General features: G+C 34.5%; 1 protein-coding gene across 1 annotated transcript in view; it reads left to right on the top strand.

Moving 5' to 3' along the window:
• Positions 1 to 990: 990 nt before the first annotated feature.
• LOC133331440 (SRSF protein kinase 2-like) overlaps positions 991 to 20,688 on the top strand; it is a 32,087-nt gene continuing 12,389 nt past the window's right edge. The window contains exons 1-5 of the mRNA XM_061539832.1: positions 991 to 1,151; positions 10,050 to 10,271; positions 10,342 to 10,793; positions 17,597 to 17,812; positions 17,888 to 17,967. Coding sequence (XP_061395816.1) covers positions 994 to 1,151; positions 10,050 to 10,271; positions 10,342 to 10,793; positions 17,597 to 17,812; positions 17,888 to 17,967 — 1,128 coding nt within the window. The 5' untranslated portion in view covers positions 991 to 993. The remainder of the gene's footprint in view (positions 1,152 to 10,049; positions 10,272 to 10,341; positions 10,794 to 17,596; positions 17,813 to 17,887; positions 17,968 to 20,688) is intronic.

The raw sequence follows: 20,688 nt of genomic DNA, 5'->3' as shown, positions 1-20,688 counted from the left end.
TTCGTGTGTGTGTGCGCCAGTTCTGCATGACTTGTAATGACCGTGAAAAATATTTTTGAAAACGAAACGAAGTGAAAAATAAAAAATAACAACAACAAAATTAAAAAATAAAAATAAATTTCTATAAAAAATTTAAGAAAAAAATCCGAAAATAAAAAAAAAAAATATCGAGAAAAAAAATATTTTGAAACGAAATAACGAAATGTTGTGAAATATTGAAATAAAAAACAAAATAAAATTGAAAATAAATTTTTAAATTCAAGTGTATTGAAATATAAAATAATGGATAAATTGGTCTCTCAAGTACAAAGATTGTGGGAACAGTTTCAAAATCCCAAAAACTCACCAGGATTTTGTGAAATATCCCCGGATTTCAAAACGCTACTAATACCGCCTGATACATGTCCCGCCCCAAGGGTGGGTGGCAATTGGAAATATCTACCTCAGCTATTGGAATATTATCAGCTCACCATACACCATCTTATTCTTCTATGGCATCAAATATTACAACTACAACATACCCTGAGGCAGGGTATCGGAATTTATGGCAAATATGCCAATAAATTACAAACCGATCCGATTTTTATGTTTACCCTAAAACTATGTGGCCTTCTAATATTTCTCTTCATAATGCATTGGATCCGCAGAGAGGTGTACAACAAATCCAAACCCAACGAAGAATCAAAGGCCGCCACCGATATTCCCAAGCATGTCAATGGTCATCGTTTGGCACCCCTACGTAACCCATCCTCCTCCTCCTCCTCGAAGGAAATCCTCACACCTCACGATATCATCTGTGAATTTGAATTTAAAACTCCTGCAGAGATACGTGCTGCCGAGGAGGCCAACCAGGACACTCAACTGGAAATGGAAGAGAAAAAACGCCGCAAACGTATCACGAAGAAAAGGAAATGTGTTTCTGCGGGACCCATACTCATACATGTGCGACGTAAACATAAACACAAACATAAAGCTGTAGTGGAGGATGCGGGTATGGGTGAATTTGCGGTGGCAATGTTACCACCCGCCAAAGATCGTGAAATGTATTTACCGCTGCGTTCAAAGCCATTGGCTGTCGTCGATCATGAGTTGGGCATTATTGTCAATCACATTGAGTTGGATGTCGAGGAAACGGAAATGTTGGCTTACATGTGTGTGTATATATTTTATATTTGTATACGATTTTTAACACATTCTTAAAAAAATTATTAAAGCAGAAATGTAAAAACGACATTCACATTTACTTGTCTTGAATCAGGGAAACCATAGCTATCAGCTTATAAATTTTAGAAACAGCTTCAAGGACCATAAGGGCGATTTTTTTAAGAATTTTTTTTTCGAAAACTAAAGAAAGGGTTCCCTCTTTAGGAACCAAAAAATCATGAAGAAGGACCAAACAAGAGTGTTTTTTAATACTTTTTCAAGAATAAAACCTGTGTGGATTTTTAAATAATATTTTTTTTTTTCGAGGACCATAAGAAGCATGGATAAAATATATTTTCCATTCACCAAAACCAGTTGTTAAGGATTTTTTTTGTGAATTTTTTAAATATTCTTTTAAGTGATTATTTATGCTCTTTCGAGTCGAGCTTGATGATCTAAGTTTTGCAATGAAAAGGAAAGCCAGGAGAAGAACCTACGTACCCACCATTATGCGTCGCGTTTCGCCGTTGATTAAGGAGTTTAGGAATCAGTTTGGAGTTTGAATCGATTTCCAGGGTGGTTATTTAAAAAATATTTGTTTGCAGAACAAAAAATGGGAATTTTCAAAAATTATGCTCATGCCCGCCATTTGTAAAAACACTGCTTCGTGAAAAACGCGTTTGATGCTGATGATAATAATTGATGTTGACATAATGAATCAACTATATCTTCAAAAGCTGTTGAGCAGTTCAAATTTTAAATTAAAAAATAAATTAATTAATTTTTGAAATCGAGAATTTGGTCCCCTTAAGTTCATGTTTCTATATAGCATCCACCCATATAAAGGTCAGCCAAATGTTACGATATGTTCAAGGTCCTAGCTCAATATTCAACATGCGTTTCTAGTTTGATATTTGGTTTTCTTTCTTGTAGCCATTTTTACCATTGCAAAGTCCCAACATAAACATAACGAAGCATTTTAGGGATTTTTAATGTCTTCTCCCCTTCAAAAAAAGCATACTCTGGTTAAGTTTGGGCCATTCGAACTTCTTATTCATGTTATTATAAGATCTCAAATATCTAACAGTGGGGCTACCGTTATATGAGGCTATACTAAAACAGAGTTAAAAATTGATATTTTTGGTATTGAGATTTGGAGTACAAAAAACAATCAAATTTGGAAAAACATGTCAAAAATTCTCAAAATACCGACTTGGGTAAATATTAATAATTATACCCTTCACGACGTTGTGGTACAGGGTATTATTATATTATCTTTGTTTATACGTTTGTAACAGGCAAAAGGAAACGAGATCACTTTCTGAGTCGATTCATGCATGTCCATCCGTCCGTCTGTCTGTCCATGTTAAAATGTAAACAAAGTACAAGTCGCATTTATAATCTGATTTGGATGAAATTTGGCACAGTTCATTTATTTGGTCCCATATATATTTCGGTTTAAGGTAAATGGGGCACCAAGCCTAACGTGTGCCAAGTTTTATTAAAATCGGTTCAGATTTAGATATAGCTCCCATATATACTTTCGTCCGATTTCTAGCAAATCGTGCATAAAAGGTTCAAAGTTATGCCAAATGACACAAAATTTTGTACAACGTAGTGAAGTTAGGACAGCCTAAGTAGTGCCAAGTTTTATTGAAATCGATTCAGATTAAGATATAGCTCCCATATATATTTTGGTCCGGCCTAAATATATATAGGCCGATTAGCACACAATTTTGCGCAACCTACTGAAGTTTGTATAGACTAATGTGTGTCAAGTATATATTCGTTCGATTTTAGATAAATGGTGCACCAAAGACGCGAAGTTGAAACGATTTTTTTTTTCGTACAGAAGTTAATATAGTACAAGCTGTGTCAGGTTTTGGTAAAAATGGTTCAGACTTAGATGTATCTCCCATAGGACCCAAAATATGGCCGATATGAACTAAACGTACTGAAATTAGTATAACCTAACTTGTGACAAGTTTCGTTGAAATCAGTTTATATTTGGATATAGCTTCCATATATATTTTCGTCCGATTTTAAGTAAATGGTCCGCCAAACTCCTCATTTTTGTCAGATTGACATGAAATTTTCCGAAATATATATGAAAATTTCCATATATATTTCGGACCGACCGCAGGAGTCCGATTGATATTTGCTTTAAATCGATTTACATAATTTTGTAACAAACGAATGACATGTTTATGGATTGATCTAAGTCGGTTCACACTTAGATAAAGATCGCATATTTTACATAATTCAATTCCATGTTAATGGTCCTTCTGTTTAATATACCCATAGTGGTGAAAGGTATCATATAGACCCCGTCCGACTTTACTACTTTCCGTACTGGTTTATATTAAAATAGTTATCTTGTTTTTTGTTCCGCATTTTGGGCGTATCTCCATATAGTCGTATTCCACCATAGTAGAGGCCTATTTTGTTCTCGAGAGTGTGGAACTCTAAGACGATTTTGCAATCTGTTGTAATCATTCTACCTTCTCAGGATATCGAATTAGAAACTTGAAGGTCGGCTTCAAGAATGAAATATATCGGCCCGCATTTAGGCCTAGCTCCATATAATGATACCTACCCATTGTCGATATTTTTAATATTTAGCGTGAAAGAAGGTATTTTGATGCAAAAATGTTAGATTCGAAATTGTGGTATATAAGTCCTCAATTAGGCGTAGCACCTCATATAATGATAACTCCAAATGTTCGGTAATTCCTACACCATGTCATCAATATTGGTTCTGCTTTAGGTATAGCCTCCAAGGACCTACACATACACATTTTTTCAGAAATGACAATTTTTTGTTTTTTTTTTCTGGTCGCTCAATTATGACCCGAATATCACGACATTTTACACCAAAAAGGGAATCTGGCCAATGAAAAAGCATGATAGTTTTGATGAAGATCAGCCAATATTTAGCGGGTCAAACGGACTCAGAAACAGTGTGAAAATGACAAAATTTGTATTTTGAGGCGTATATATTTACTCCTGAAGGACATAGACCCGAGACCTACACATTTTCATTTCACATAACTATCAGTATACCTATGGTCTAGGGTATCAAAAACTTTATTTTTGTTTTTTATCCTGTCGCTCTAGAGGCTACAACTATGACCCGAACATCAAAACATTTTACACCAGGAAGGGAATCTGGCCAAAGAATAAACATGAAAATTGGACCCAGACTTTTATATGAAAATGACAAAATTTGTTTTCTGGGCGTATATATTTACTCCTAAAGGCTACAACTATGACCCGAACATCAAAACATTTTACACCAGGAAGGGAATCTGGCCAAAGAATAAACATGAAAATTGGACCCAGACTTTTATATGAAAATGACAAAATTTGTTTTCTGGGCGTATATATTTACTCCTAAAGGACATACATAGACCCGAGAAGTTTATAGTATATCCAAGAGGAGTAGTAGACTTTTGGATTGATACCAAATATACGTGCCTATATGTTATGATGTTTTTAGTATTACTACTACCCAATAGATGGCAGAAATGTCACGCGGTTATGGTCAAGGACGACGTCTATTATTTTCGGTGATATTGAGATGAAATTTAGGTGGTGCGATGAACCGAAAACTTTATTTTTTCCGATTTTCTAGTTGCTTAGAGGCCATTATTATAGGCAGAACATTACATATTTTACACAGTGAAGGGGATCTAACCAAATACTTAGAATGGTTGTTTAGATGATGATCGTCAGGTCAATATTCCGAGGGTCAAATCATCCAAAACCTAAAGTGACCAAATTTGTATTTGATAGCGTAAATATTCACCTTGGGAAAAAAGATTTGGAAAATATGCCAGGGTGAGAAAGTGAATCTGTTGACCTATAATCGGCCAAATACTGCCCAGACTCGCGAAATACTGCCCAGACTCAGAATATAGAACCGCAGAAAGTTAAATGTTCATAGTAGTTGTCTAGAGTATCATATGGTCGGCCCGATAACTGGTTTTATTTTATATTCACGGTCTTAACACATATATGTAAATATTTCCACTCTTCAAATTTATTTCAAATATCCATCAAAAATATAAAATCATACTTTCAGTCTGCATCATACTTTCAGTATTGCATTTTGTTTTCACGTCTATATTTAGAAAATAAATTATTCACGAAGTGACATTTTGTTTTTGTTGTTCAAAGTCAATAGCAATCACGCAAATTAATTTTAGATGTTTTTTTGTGTAGAATATTGATTTTTTTCTAACAAAAAAAAAAAAAAAAACGAAGAAGAAGAAGTAATGAATTAAATTCTATAGAATATCAAATATAAAAAAACAATACAAAAAGAAATAAACAGATTATCAGTGGATAGAAGACTTTTGGTCAAAAAGATCATTATACATAAGTCCGTCATTCAATGGTAGCTGCATATTTTCGAAATTCAATTTAATATTCATTTCATTTTTATACTATTATTTATTTAACAAATTTTAAATTTCATATAATATTCAGAAAATATTCTTTGCATTTTTTACTAAAAAACACTACAATTATGTTCCTTTTTTTGACATTAGTGCAGTGAAAACAATAACAGTTATTTTTTATTCTCCGAAACTTATGAGGTCATCTTATTTACTAGGACTTTTCAAAAAAAAAAAAAAAAAAAAAAAAACAGCAACAACAAAAGTGGTTTAGAAGCATGCATGCATGTTGCAGATGGATGTATCATGCACACGCATTTACAAAGTACAAGCAAATCATTTAAAGGACATTTAGCTGGAATTTTATGGCAGGGTAATGCAATTTACAAAAACACGCACACAATAAAGTGTGTGCGTGTTTTTTTGTGTGTCTCAACAAGTGGCTTTTAGAGGCCTTGAAAAATATTTTGAAAATTCAGACAATATGTATTATAAAATCAGGATATGAGTTTTATGGTAATTGGAACTATAGAAAAATACGCTACCTAGATTGCTGAAAAAGTATTTTTTTTAATACACTAATGGTTGTTGAAAAATATTCTTTAAAAACTCCATGCCTTGTGTTGGTCTCTAAAAATATTATTTCAAAAATCCACAAAATTGCCATAGAAAATGTCTTCTTTAAAAAATCCATGATCTGCCTTTGGTAGTTCATTGAAAAAAGAGAAAATATTCTTTGAAATATCCACGCCTTGTGGTCCTAAAAAAATCCAATGTGAAAGTCCACTTCTTTTGGTACATAAAAATTGTGTGATTTATTTTGAAATTTTAACAAAATCCAGATTGTGGTTCTTGAAAAAAATCTATCCCTTTAAAAATCCACAATATTCATTGGTGTCTCCTGGCACTTGATATGATATAATATTTTAAAAGTAGAAAATATTTTGAAGTGTTTGAAGTTTGAGGAGAGCTGGAGTTTTCTTAATTTGTTTGGGAAGATTTTAAATCAATTATTTCTTCAAATGCAAACGGTACCCTTCAGATGGCGCCCAACGTATTTTCCTTCATTACTGTAATTCATAATATTGTAAAAATATGTCCAAAAATCCATAGGCAACCAACATTGAAGAACCGAATACAATGTCTCCTATCGCCTAACAAAATTGTAAAGGGTTATAAATGTCCTAAATTATTTTATACTTTTTCTTTAACGTTAAAAAATACGTTGTCTATTGTAAATTGTCAAGTGGCGCCCAACGTAACATTCTTCACCACAATAATTCATAGTAACGTATAAATATTTCCATGATATTCCAAGGCAATTACATAGGAAACATCGTAGAACACAAAAAATGGCGCCCAACACAAAAAGTAGAGACGTTTAAATGCCTTTTATTAATTAATATTATATATAAAAATAATTTTTCGTTTGGCAACATGTCTTACAATTTTGTTAAAGTAAAACTAATTTGTCCATACACAAATGGCGCCCAACGTAAAGGGGCAAAAGGAAACGAGATAGACACAGGGTTCCTTTTGAGAATATGCGTAGAATCGTAGAATCCGTCTGTCTGTCGATGTTAAATTGTGAACAAAGTACAGGTGGCATTTATAATTCGATTTGGATGAAATTTGGCAAACGTCACTTTTATGGTCCAAGGACAAACCTTATGGAAATTGAAGAAAATCGGTTCAGATCTACATATAGCTTCCATATATATTCTTGTCCGATTTTAAGTAAATTGTGCACCAAAGAACCAAAATTAGGCCGATGGACACCAAAGTTTGCACAGCGTTCTAAATTTGAGTCAGATTGATGTGTGAGAAGTTTTTGTTGAAATCGGTTCAGATTAAGATATAGCTTCTATATATATTTTCGTCCGTTTTTAAGTAAATGGTGCACCAAAGACCCAAAGTTAAATTTTGCACAACGTACTGAATTTAATGTAGTCTAACTTGTGGCAAGTTTCGTAGAGATCGGTTCAGATTTGGATATAATTTCCATATGTACTTTCGTCCGATTTTAAGTAAATGGTGCACCAAACTTCTCATGTTTATCAGATTGACACGTCTCCCAATTGCCTCCCAATAATCAACGGGTGTCCAATTGAGATTTGCTTTAAATCTATTTTCATAGCTTTATATATGTCCAAATGAAAAATTTAGTATAGATTGCAGAATAATATGTTTATGGATTGATCTATGTTGGTTCACATTTAGATAAATATCACATATTTTAGTTCATCTAATTTCATGTTAATTGTCCTTCAATAATGCGACGTCTGTTAGCATGCATTTGTTGTTTATAACAAAAGTGGTGAAGGGTTTCATATAGTCGGCCCCGCCCGACTTTACTACTTTCCTTACTGAGTTTTCATTGCAAAATACACATTTTCTGACGGATCGTTTCGTTAGAGTCATAGCAGATCAGAATAGAATGGTTTAGGATTCCTTCATTATCAATTGGGGCATTTTAAACAGCGCTCGACGTAAAAAATATATTTTGTAATAGTTCATGTAACATGTATTTGTTGGGAGGCATAGTTGATAAACACACAAATGATGCCAAACATAAAAATATTTTTTCTCTGCAAATATTAGTGACAAATCGATTGGTTACTATTTTATAGAAGGCAGAGCCGTTTACCAATTAATCATCAATCATTTTAGAGAGAGTGAAACCATTTTTTTTGTCATTTCAATTGCGATATTTTAAATGGCGCCCAACGTAAAATATATAGTTAGCAATAGATATTCTTCCATAATATATTAAATAACTCTCATAGTATATTTAATACTTTGACAAGTCCATATACTATTTGTTAGGAGACATAGTAAATCAGCACACAAATGGCGGCCAACATAAAAATAGTTTTTTCACTGCAAATATTTGTGACAAATCGAACGGCTACTATTTTTAGGAGGCAGAACACTTTTACAATTAATGAAATAAAGCCTCCTCCAAATTCAATTGGCATCTTTAAAATGGCGCCCAACGTAAAGATATATTTTCCAATTCAGTTATTCTCTCGTGGATCTCATACCATATTTAGCACATTTTGTTTAAATGGCGCCCAACGTAAAGAAATAATATTAATGTTTCTTAAGTACTATACTGTGTCGTCAAAAACACATCATGATATTTTTTAGGTTTTCAACAAATACACCTAATGTATAAATGGCGCCCAATGTGAAAAACTATCACACATAGACCTATAGACTATTTCTGTTTCCCTATGTGGGCTTCTCAGCTCTCGAATGGGACCATGGGAAGAGTATTTTTTTAATCACAAAACAAAAATTAATGACGCCTAATGTAAAATATTGCATTTTCATTTCAAAGGTACTATAACATCCATATGAGAATATGTTGTACGAATCCATAGTTATTTAGGAGGTATAAAAGCTGAAAAAGAAAAACGGCGCCCGAGGTAAAAAATACTTTTTGTTTTACAAATATTTCATAGAGAGATCCAAAGTCTCTAATGGCCAATCAAATGGTGCCAAACAAAAATGTTGGATTTAAAAATATTGTGAAAGATCAGAACTAGCTGTGGATTTTTTTTATAGAAATATTTTCAAGTGTTCCACAGACTTGGTCACCGACTTGCTTGGCATTCCAATGGCGCCCAAAAGAAGTCAACATAATACAGCGCAGAATGGAGAATAATTTTTAAAGGTTTTAATAGTCCCGCAGATCATCATATAAAGAATTTTTTTAAGGTTTGAATAGTTCCGCCGAAAATCATTTAAATGGCGCCCAATGGCAAATATTTTTTTAGGTTTTGAATACTTCCGCAAAAAATCATTTAAATGACGCCCAATGGCAAATATTTTTTAAGGTATGAATAGTTCCGCAGAAAATCATTTAAATGGCGTCCATAGGAAAATGTTTTTTTAAGGAATATCATTAAAATGGCGTCCAATGGCAAATAATTTTGTTAAAGGTTTGGAGTACCGCAGAAAAAAAACACGTATTTTGTTTTTGCTTAGCATTCAAATTACGCCCAAAAAGAGAAAGTCTAAATAACACAGCATTTATATGGCGCCCGATGGCTAATATTTTTTATGGTTTAAAGTCCCGCTGAAAAATCATTTAAATGCACCCAATGAGAAAATTTTTATAAGTTGTGAATAGTCTCACAGAAAATCACTTAAATGGCGCCCAATGGCAAACATTTTTTGTAAGGTTTGAATTATCTTATAGAAAAAAAAAACTTATAAATGACGCCTAATATTGAAGAAGGTTTCTTAAAAAATCCACGCTTTTTGTTGGTCATTGACAGATTTTCTTTAAAAAATCTACGTCATTTCCTTGGTCCTTGTGGCTATTTGAAAAATTATTCTTTAAAAAAATCTTTAAAGTTTTTTTAATATTCCCTAGATTTTCCCTAGATTATTTTTTTCAATTAGTTTTTTTATATAATTTTTTTCTTATTTAAATTATATTCTTTTCTTTTTAAATATTTTTAAATAATGAGTTTTTTCATTTAAATTCCATTACAGATCTGAACCACGTGGTACTTTAAGCACCACCGATGAAATATTTCCCGATTCACCCGACAGCAGTCTATATGGATCGGATGAGGAGCAGGAAGATGCTGCCCAATATTGCCGCGGTGGCTACCATCCGGTGGTTATCGGTGATATATTTGATAATCGGTTTCGAGTTGTACGCAAACTGGGCTGGGGACACTTTTCCACGGTGTGGCTATGTCGAGATCTCAAGTAAGTTTAAAAAATACGAAATATAAACTTTTCCCATAATAATTTCTCCCTACCTCTTGTCTTGTTACAGAGAAGAAAAATACGTCGCCCTAAAAGTGGTGAAAAGTGCTCCCCACTATATTGAGACTGCAGCTGATGAGATACGCCTCTTGGAGGCTATACGTGATGCTGATCCCTTGGATGTGAAACGTGAACGTATTGTACGTTTGCTCAATCATTTTACGGTGCGCGGTGTTAATGGCGTTCACACATGTTTGGTATTCGAGGCATTGGGTTGTAGCCTTTATAAATTGATTGTTAAGAACAATTATCAGGGTTTGGCTTTAGCCCAGGTGCGAAATATTATCAAGCAGGTGCTGGAGGGTTTGGATTATTTGCACAGTAAATGTAATATCATACATACGGACATAAAGCCGGAAAATATTCTACTGGTCATCGATAATGCGGCAGCTATGAATCAACAAATCGATGATGAAATAACCAGTTTGCGGATAAAAGGTGTCGATTTTCCCGATTCGTATAGTAAGTAGTGGCAAAAATTAATTTTTAATATGTTTTTGAAAACGATATAGTACCTGGAATCAGAATCCACGGCCATGTTGCCGTTAGATTAAAAACATATCGTTTTAAAATGTCCACAAAAAGGAACGAAAATCCGATTTTCGGTCTAACATTGCAAATTTAAACGGAATCCGACTAGATTAGTAGCATACAAGTTGACCGAATTGGCCAATTATCGAACCAAATTGAAAATGTCCAAAACGGCAACACTTATCCAATTTTTTTAGGAAATACACGCCATGGGTCGGCCCTTAAAAAATATTCATAAATATTGTGAAAGAAAGAGCAATGTTTTTGAAAAAAATATTTTAGAGAGATCCATGGATCATTTACTTGCAATCTGCGAGATTACCATTTTTAAGCGCCCTATAGATACTTAAAAAAATATTCCTTACAAACTTCCTCTGACTATCCTTGAAAATTTCCTTCCACAGATGGTCCTTCAAAATATATACTTTAAAAAAAAATCCGTTATCCGAGGATCGTATAAAAAATCTACAATCATATGGACCACATAGCGTATACGTAAGATTTAGTTTGAACAGCACACTCATACGGCCTGGCGATATGAATAAACCTTTAAGGCTCAATCTTTATACCCTTCACCGCACTGTAGTATGTATTTGTGCATATGTTTGTTAAACGTAAAAGGAATCGAGATATGGTTCTATCTTTCCCTTTCCTTCCTTTTGAGAATATGCTTAGAATCACTTTCTGAGTCGATTTATGCATGTCCGTCTATCCGTCCATGTATTTTTGTGACCAATGTATAGGTCGCATTTATGATCCGATTTGAATGAAATTTGGCACATGCCACATAGTTGGCCCAAGGACGAACCCTTTTTAAATTGGAGAATATCGATTCAGATTCAGATACAGCTCCATATATAGTATCGTCCCATTTTATGTAAATGGTGCACCAAACTCCCGATATTGGTCCGATTGAGACAACATTTTACACATAGTACAGAATTAGGTTTAGATTAATATATGTCAAGTTTTGTGGAAATCGGTTCAGATTTAGATATAGCTCTCATATATAGTTTCTTCTGTTTTTATGTAAATGGCGAACCTAGGAGCCTATGTTTGTTTTCACGGAATTCTGCAGCGGGTATGGAATTTAGTATAGAATGCTTTGGTTAAGTTTGAAATCGTTTCAGATTTAAATATAGCTCACATAAATACTTTAGTGGCATTTTATGTAAATGGTCCACCATAGTTCCTGTTCTATTTCCACGATATTTGGTTGTTGAAATTGGTTCAGATGTAGACAGAGCTCCCGCATATATTTATATACTCAGACTTATGGGTAATGAGAGTATATACACTTTGATACGGTAAAAATGTGCCTCATCGACCACATCCGTTTCTGACAATTTGGAGTCGATTTACAAATGTATTGTAATGGATGTATCCGATTTCATCCAAACTTTGCACATCATAATATTTCTACTAAACTTAGTTCAAGTTCGAAGATGGCGAATATCGGCCCACTCCTTCTGGTACCTCCCCCCACCAAAATTATTAAAATAGTGCCAAAGATTAATTTTATAATATCATGTGAACGGACTATCAGATTTGAACCAAATTTTGAACAACCTATTATCGTTACCATGCCTAGTACAAAGATGGGACTCATTAGTCGACTCCTTCTGATACCTCGCCCACAAAGGGACAACATTTTCAATATTTATAAACCTATATCAGGCGAATGGAATCCCCGATTTGAAACAAAATTTGAAAAAAACTATTATCATTATCAAGCCTAGATGAAGTCCGAAGATGAGACCCATTGGTCCACTCCTTCTGGAATCTTCCCCAAAAAGGGTCAAAATTTCCAATATTTATAAATCCAATATCAGGCGAATGAAATGGCCGATTTAAACCAAACTTTGCACAACCTATTATCGTTACCAAGCCTAGATGAAGCTCGAAGTTGGGAACCGTCTGGCCTCTCCTCTGATACATCCCCCAAATATATATCTATACTAATAAAGTAAAGTGTTTGACAGACTGACATCAACGCCCAGACGAAACGACTGAAGCTAGATTCTTGAGATTTTGGGTGGGGATCACTCTTGGTCCAAAGGTTACCGATTAGGCTGGGTTTTTGAAAATTCGTACTAGAATGGTACGAAAAGTACTAAATGTGATACCATATGTATTTGGCGAACCGGTAGAGCAAGAACTCTTAAGTTTTAAATGAGGGTCACTGATGGAGTGTAGAATAGATATAGCAAACGATGTTTTGGACATTCGAACATATGTATGCGAAAAGTACTAAAATGTACTAAATTTGGTACAATTTCGTAGCATGTGAATGGATAGAGCTAAAAACTTGAAAATTGGAATGCAAATTAAGGTTGAGAAGTACGGTCGATATGAGGAGAGTTTGGAAAGCGTGTACTCATGTGTACGAAAAATACTATATGGTACTATATTTGGTACAAAATTTTTTGAAGGTACAAATCGAGCTGGAATTCTGAAAATTGAAAATAACATTACCGTCGGAGTGTAGGATTAGGATATGTACGTAGTTTTGGAAAATTCGTACTTATGTGTACGAAAAGTACTAAATCGTACTATAATTGGTACAATTTGGATTTGGATGAACCGATAGAGCTGGAACAATGGAATTTGGAGTTAGGATCACTGTAGGGGTGTAGGATTGAGGTCAGGATTTAGTTTAAGAAATTAATACTTATGTGTACTAAATGATACTAAATTTGGTACAGTTTGAATTTTAGGTGAACCAATAGAGTTAGAATCACTAAATTTGGAGTCAGGATCACTGTTGGGGTGTAAGATTGATATATGTAGGAAGTTTTAGAAATTTGTACTAATGTGCACTAAATTTGGAACAATTTAAAAATTTAAATGTTTATTTAGGATCATTGTGGAGGTGTAGGATTGGGGTATGTAGGAAGTTTTGAAAATTGGTACTACTATGTACTAAATTTGGTACAATTTGAATTGTGGGCGAATCTTGGAGTTAGGATCACTATGGGGGTGAAGATTTGGGTTAAGTAGGAAGTTTTGGAAATTCATACTACTGTGTACTATATTTGGTACAGTTTGGAATCCTGAAACTGGGATTTAGAATCACTGTGGGGGTGTAGGTTTGGTTTAGGTAGGAAGTTTTGGAAATTCCTACTACTTTGTACTAAATTTGGTACAATTTAAATTGTGAGTGAACCAATAGAGTTGGAATCCCGAAATTTGAATTTGGAATCATTGTGGGGGTGTAGGATCGGGGTATGCAGGAATTTTTGTTGGATGGTTGAGGTGGGTACATATGGAAATAATTTTTGCTAAATGGAAGTAAATTTGGTAAAATGTGGATTTGAGTGAACCTTTAGAGCTCGAATCATGAAATTTTGTACTAAATGATACTCAAATTGTATTTATTGTCGATATTTATGTGTGGTTTGCTTACTTTTTTCTGACATATGCAGAATTATATAAACTTGTAAATTTAATTTGAAGGTAAAATAATTACCGATTTGATCAACATTCAATTCGAAACCTCTTTGATAAAAATATATACTTTTTATTAAACGAATAATAAATCCTGTGTGTACCTTCGAAGACCTCCGCAAACCATAGGCTGGGGGTATCTATCTGTCGGCAACACCAACTGACATAATTTTTAATTTTTTTTCGATTTTATGCAAATTGTGCAGATGGAGGAGCCTATGTCTGTTCGTTTTGCATGTAATATTGCATAGCGTATTTGATTGAAATCGATTCAGGTTTAGATATAGATTCCAAATAACGTACCAATAGAGCCAAGAATTGTATTGGATTTTAGATCGATAAATATTTTGGATATCGCACTGTGCTTCATCATACTAAATGGTGGATGCCGCGGTTGCTCAAATACGTCCATTTATATATAGCTCCCATACATATTTTGTTCGATTTCATACAAATGATTGACATTCAATTTTTCAAAATTTTCAGAATAGTATGTGTGTGGGTTGTTTTAATTAAGTTCAAACATCTATGAATTCAGAGAGTCTGATTCCATTTTAATGGTCCTCCAAATATTGTTCATATGAGTGGTGAATGGTATCCTAGAGTCGGCCCCGTCCGACTTTTGAACTTTCCGTACTGGTTTTAGTAGTGTTGGCGGTTTATTTGGGATACCATTTGTATTTTGTTTATGCAAAATTATCTGGAGTAATTCCAGTTTGTTGTGTTTATAATAAAAAATATTTATTATTGGGAAAAGTATGGCATTGTCCACCAAGGGTAATGGAGGGAAGACTATAGTTTTTTAGGTTGAATAGTCCCACAGAGTCATATAAATGGCGCCCAGTGTATTTTTAAAATTGAAGAAGGCTTCCTTGAAAATATATTATTTAAAAAAATCAGCGTCTTGTGGTTGGTCCATGAAAAGTTTATAATTATTATCTACGCCCTGTTTTTTATACCCTCCACCATAGTATAGAGGGTATATTAGTTTTGTTTTTCCGTTTGTAACGCATCGAAATAATCATTTCCGACCCTATAAAGTATATATATTCTTGATCAGCGTAAAATTCTATGACGATCTAAGTATGTCCGTCTGTCTGTTGTAATCACTCTAGCGTCTAAACTAATGGAGATACATCGCCAAAATTTTGCATAGAGTCTTTTGTCTGCTGGCAGGTCAAGTTCGAAGATGGGCTATATCGGTCCACGTTTAGGCATAGCTCCCATATAAGGGTACCCCCAAATTTTCAGTATTTTGGGGTTCTTGAGCGCGTTTTTCAACCAAATTCGCTGAAATTTGGTACATTGGGTTCTTTTTGGATACCAAATTTCTCAACTAAAAATTATAACTTTAGGTCCACTTTTTCTGGTAGCCCTCATATAACGGTACCTCCCAATTTTCAGTTTTGGAGGGGTTTTGACCACATTTTTTCATCGAATTGGCTGTAATTTAGTACTTTGAGTTCTTATTGGGTATCAAATCTCTCCACAAAAAATTATAAATATAGGTCCATTTTTTCGGGTAGCCCTCATATAAGGGTACCCCCAATTTTTGATATTTTGGGGTTCTTGAGCACGTTTTTCACCCTAATTCGCTGAAATTTGGTACTTTGAGTTCTTATTACGCAGCAAATCTCTCCACAAAAAATTATGAGTATAGGTCCAATCTTTCGGATAGCCCCCATAAAAAGGTACCCCCCAATTTTCGGTATTTTGGGGTTCTTGAGCGCGTTTTTCAATCGAATTTGCTGCAATTTGGTATTTTGTAGTCGTATATGGTAACAAATCTCCCTTCCAAAAATTTTTAATATTCGCCCCTTTTTGGGGTAGTCCCCATATAACCCCCTTTTTTATATTAAAATAGTTATCTGATTTGTTCCGCATTTTGAGTTTGGTTCTAAGACTCTGTTGTAATCATTTCACCTGCGGGGGATAGCGAGATAAAAAATTAGAACGTAAGATTCGATAATAAACTATAGCCGCATTTAGACCTAGTCTCTGTGTGGAGGCTCCAGAAAGATTGGACCGATTTTCCCCATCTTCGAATTTGAACTAAGTTCGGAGAAATAATAAGATGGGCAAAGTTTCGATGAAATCTAAATTTTCTGAAACGGATTTGGTCCAAAGAAACATGGGGTCTAGAACGACATGAGGCACATTTTTACCGTGTTAAAGTGTATACACCCTCATTAGCCATAATGTTGAGGGTATAAGAACGTAAAGTTCGATAATAAACTATAGCCGCATTTAGACCTAGTCTCTGTGTGGAGGTTCCAGAAGAATTGGACCGATTTTCCCCATCTTCGAATTTGAACTAAGTTTGGAGAAATAATAAGATGGGCAAAGTTTGGATGAAATCTAAATTTTCTGAAACGGATTTGGTCCAAAGAAACATGGGGTCTAGAACGACATTGATGAATATTTTCACCGTGTTAAAGTGTATACACCCTCATTAGCCATAATGCTGAGGGTATAATTATCCATTATAAATAAATTTCTGAAATTTGTATTAAGATTTACATAATCCGTTTTTAGAAATGTTTGTATAGGTCCACTTTTTGGTATGTTCCCTATATTTTCATTTCTAGTACCTGTCAGTATATATATGGTGGAGGGAATCCAAAGTTCGGCCCGGCCGAACTTAACGCTTTTTCACTTGTTTTAATAATACATCATTCAACTGGCGCCAATTATAAATAATGTTTTTAAGTTTTTAATAGTCCCGCAGATTTGGACAGAAATGGCGCCCAATGGCAAAATAATTGTTTTATGTAATATTATTTAAAAAATCACACCTTGTGTGTGCCCCTAAAAAATATTGCTAATGAAATATACGCTTTTGTTGGTCCTTGAAAAAATATTCTTTAAATAAAAATCCACGCCTTGTAGTTGATCCTCTGACGGTCATTGAAAAAGAATTGTTTAAAAAAATCTTCCCTAAAATTTATTCTTTTAAAAAAAGTCATATTTCGAAGACCTTTAAAATAATATTGCTTTAAAAAATCCGCTCATATTGACATCATTGCGTATACGTAAGATTAAGTATTGGGTCAGAATATTCATACGCCCTGGTGATATAAAAAAACTCCTTGAAATATTCATCGGACATACCATAAATTCTTGATCAGAAGAAAAATCAAAATTCGTTGAAATCACCATAGAGCTCTGCATTATTTATGTGGGCAATATAAAAAGAAAACTTTGGATCGGGAGATTTTTTTTCAAAAAAGAATTTTTTAAAAATTATTGATTTTTCTTATTTTCAATTTCCTTTTTTTTACTTCCAGTAAGTTCAATAGAAAAACAAACGAAAACGCGGGCCAAATGGCCATTACAGAACATCGAAATGAATGCAGCCAATCTAACCAATACAAATACAGCTAATAATTCTGCCTCATCGACACCGCTGCCACCGCCGTTGGGTGTGGCGGGTAATAATTTGAGTGGCGACAAAGAGGATACCTCCTCCATTGCCTCGAAATACTCCAGTCTAATGGGTGATAGTATAGATGGCGGTAGCAGTACTGGAGGAGGAGGTGGAGGTACTGGCGGTGGTATCGGTAATGGCTGTGGCGGAGGCGCCAGTAATGCCAGTAATTCATCGACCACTGGAAATATAAATAATCGTTTTAGAGCTGAAAAGAAAATCACTGCCAAGGTAAGTTGAATGAGAAAGAGAAATTATAAAAATTTGAGGTTAGAAAAATTGCTAATCAAGTAAGTTGTTGAAAATGAGAATATGCAGGAAAAAATGGAGGGGAATGAAATTTGTTTGAATACACTGCAAAAAAATTATTACCAAAAAAATGTCCACACCGAAAATGATAACCAAAAATTCCCCCTTTTTTTTAAATCTTTCAAACATCTTCAAAAAAAAAACTTCTTGTAAAAAATATATTAAAATATTATAAAAAATATTATACCAACACAAGCTTGTTTGTTGTCAGTTTTGTAATGAGTTTTTTTTTTTTAATTTATTTTGTTAATTTTTTATTTTATTTTTATTTTCAATTAATTATTTTTTTTCGATATTTTTTTTCAATATAAATATTTTCTGTAATATTGCACCCTACACTCTGATATTTTTGTATACAAAAAAAAAACCAACAAATACAAAAATTAAAACTGTAAATTTTATATAAAAAAATATATATATAACAACTCCCCACCTCAACTGACCTCTCTCACCCACAATTCACCTATAACGCACAAAACAAAATCTGAATTCGAAAACCCTCCCAAAAGAACGATGAAGTAGAATTGTCGTCCTCCATTGTTGATGATGTCCCGGGAATTGTAATGGAAAATACACCTGAAGATGACATGTTAATGAAATCAAGTATCATTATGGACAATATGAAAAACACTGAAAACTCCTCCCCCATGCCGACGAGTCCCAATGATGAGCACAAATCGGTAGTAACAAACAACCCACCACTACCAAACACCACCACCACCCCAATTAATATAAGTGAACAAATGGCCAATAAACCACCAACTAACCTAAGCACAAGCACAATAGAATCTGCAACAACAACAACAGCCACAATAACCCAACAACAATCCTCAGCAACAACAACTACAACTGCCAATACGGCAGTTCGAGCAACAATGAATGTATCACCAACATCATCATCGATATTAAAGGTAAAGGCAAAAAACTGAACTGAACCAAAAAATGTTGCACTACATTCTAAAGCCATAACCCTCCGCTTCCCCTGTCGTTCTTCCCCGAAGCTCTCTTCACATTATCATCATCAACAACATTGCTGCCTCCCTCACAAACAGCCATTTCATCAACAACAGTCGTTAACAACAATCCTCCCTCCTCCCTAAACTCATCATCTCTTTTGAATATCTCTATCGGTTGGTGGCGTTGGGTCCAAAGACCTGTTAATGTGACCCAGTAACTGACCACTTCACATATTTGTTTGTCACTGTCATCCCACCTACCACCCCTACCCGCATCAAAAGCCATTTTTTGTTTTTTCTTGCCGCCATTATCATCACCACCAACAACCCATTATCATAGCCATTTTCCATGATTATCTCTGCTGTTATACTCTTGTTTCTTTGTCGTCGTCGTAGTTGTTGCTTTTTTATAAATTCTCAATCACGACTAGAACATAGAAAAAAAATACATCTATACACACACATCACTCTCTGGTCTCGGCAAACAAAAAAAAATATAGAAAGAAGAAAATACATCAACAATCATTATTCATTTTTTAGAACAAAACAATAAGAGCTCAAAAAGGACTCACAGTGAATAGTTGTGTATCTGTGTGTGTGAGTGAGTGTAGGTTACACTGTGATGTATTTAAATAGGAACACTTTGTGGACATCATCATCATCATGTTAATAACAAATAAAAATATCGTTAAGTTCGACGAGGTTGAGTGGACTTTACACTATGAGAAAAGAAGCAAGTAAAATTCGGTTGAAAATCATTTCGAAGAAGAGGATTTGCTATTCTATGCCCACAAATTTTTCTCTCAATCACTCCAAGAGCTGCCTCATTTGCTTGTGCTAGTACCCATTGTTCAGATCCATACAACAGTACGGGTAATATCAGCGTCTTATAGGGTGTGAGTTTGTTCTGGCAAGAGTTGGCCTTGTTTTTGAATTGCTTACTCAGACCGTAGTAGCATCTGTTGGCCAACAATATTCTTCTCCGAATTTTAAAACTGATGGCGGTACAAAGGTATATAAAATCTGTGAATACCTCGAATCTGCAGTTTTCAAGTTCCACAATTCGTCCGTGTCTATTGGATGTTGATACCATCAGCTTTTTCTTATCGCCTTTTTTAAGGGGGTGATAAACAGGGAATATGAAAGACGCGGATATTCTCCGTGGAGTGAATGGACTAGCTTCTATATCCTTTGCCTGCAACGACTGGAAACTTTCTTCAAAGTCACCATTAGTGTCACTTACTCCACCACGTCAAGGCTTTTATTATCCAATTCTTCATTATAGCATTTCACCCACAACCTTCACAGGACTATGATTTCGTCCCTCCTCCTTCAATGCCGATTGAAGACTTCCAATTTGCTCTTCGGCTCAATATGTCTATCCGGAAACTCCTTAATTTACGACTTCGGCTTACCGGGCCAATCTCGTTGACCACCATTGTCCGCCGACCTCATTTTCCTATTGACACCATAATCTGCTCTCGATTGTTCGTCATTTTTGGTCTCAGTCTTTCTGCTTTGTTATTATACGTAGCGCATTTCCACGGCAACGCTTTCCATTACCGCCACAATCTTCCTGGCCGGAATCTCCTTAATTACCGGCTTCGGCTTACTGACCAATCATAGTTTGTTCTCGGGTCATCACCATTGTCCGCCGGTTTTTATCTTCCTAGCGACATAAAAACTC

This window comes from Musca vetustissima, unplaced genomic scaffold (assembly GCF_032173495.1).
Source record: "Musca vetustissima isolate MV318-11 ecotype Yass unplaced genomic scaffold, APGP_CSIRO_Mvet_v1 utg5322, whole genome shotgun sequence".
Taxonomy (NCBI): Eukaryota; Metazoa; Arthropoda; class Insecta; order Diptera; family Muscidae; genus Musca; species Musca vetustissima.
The sequence above is the reverse complement of the archived record's forward strand: the minus strand, read 5'-3'. Positions and strand labels throughout refer to the sequence as shown.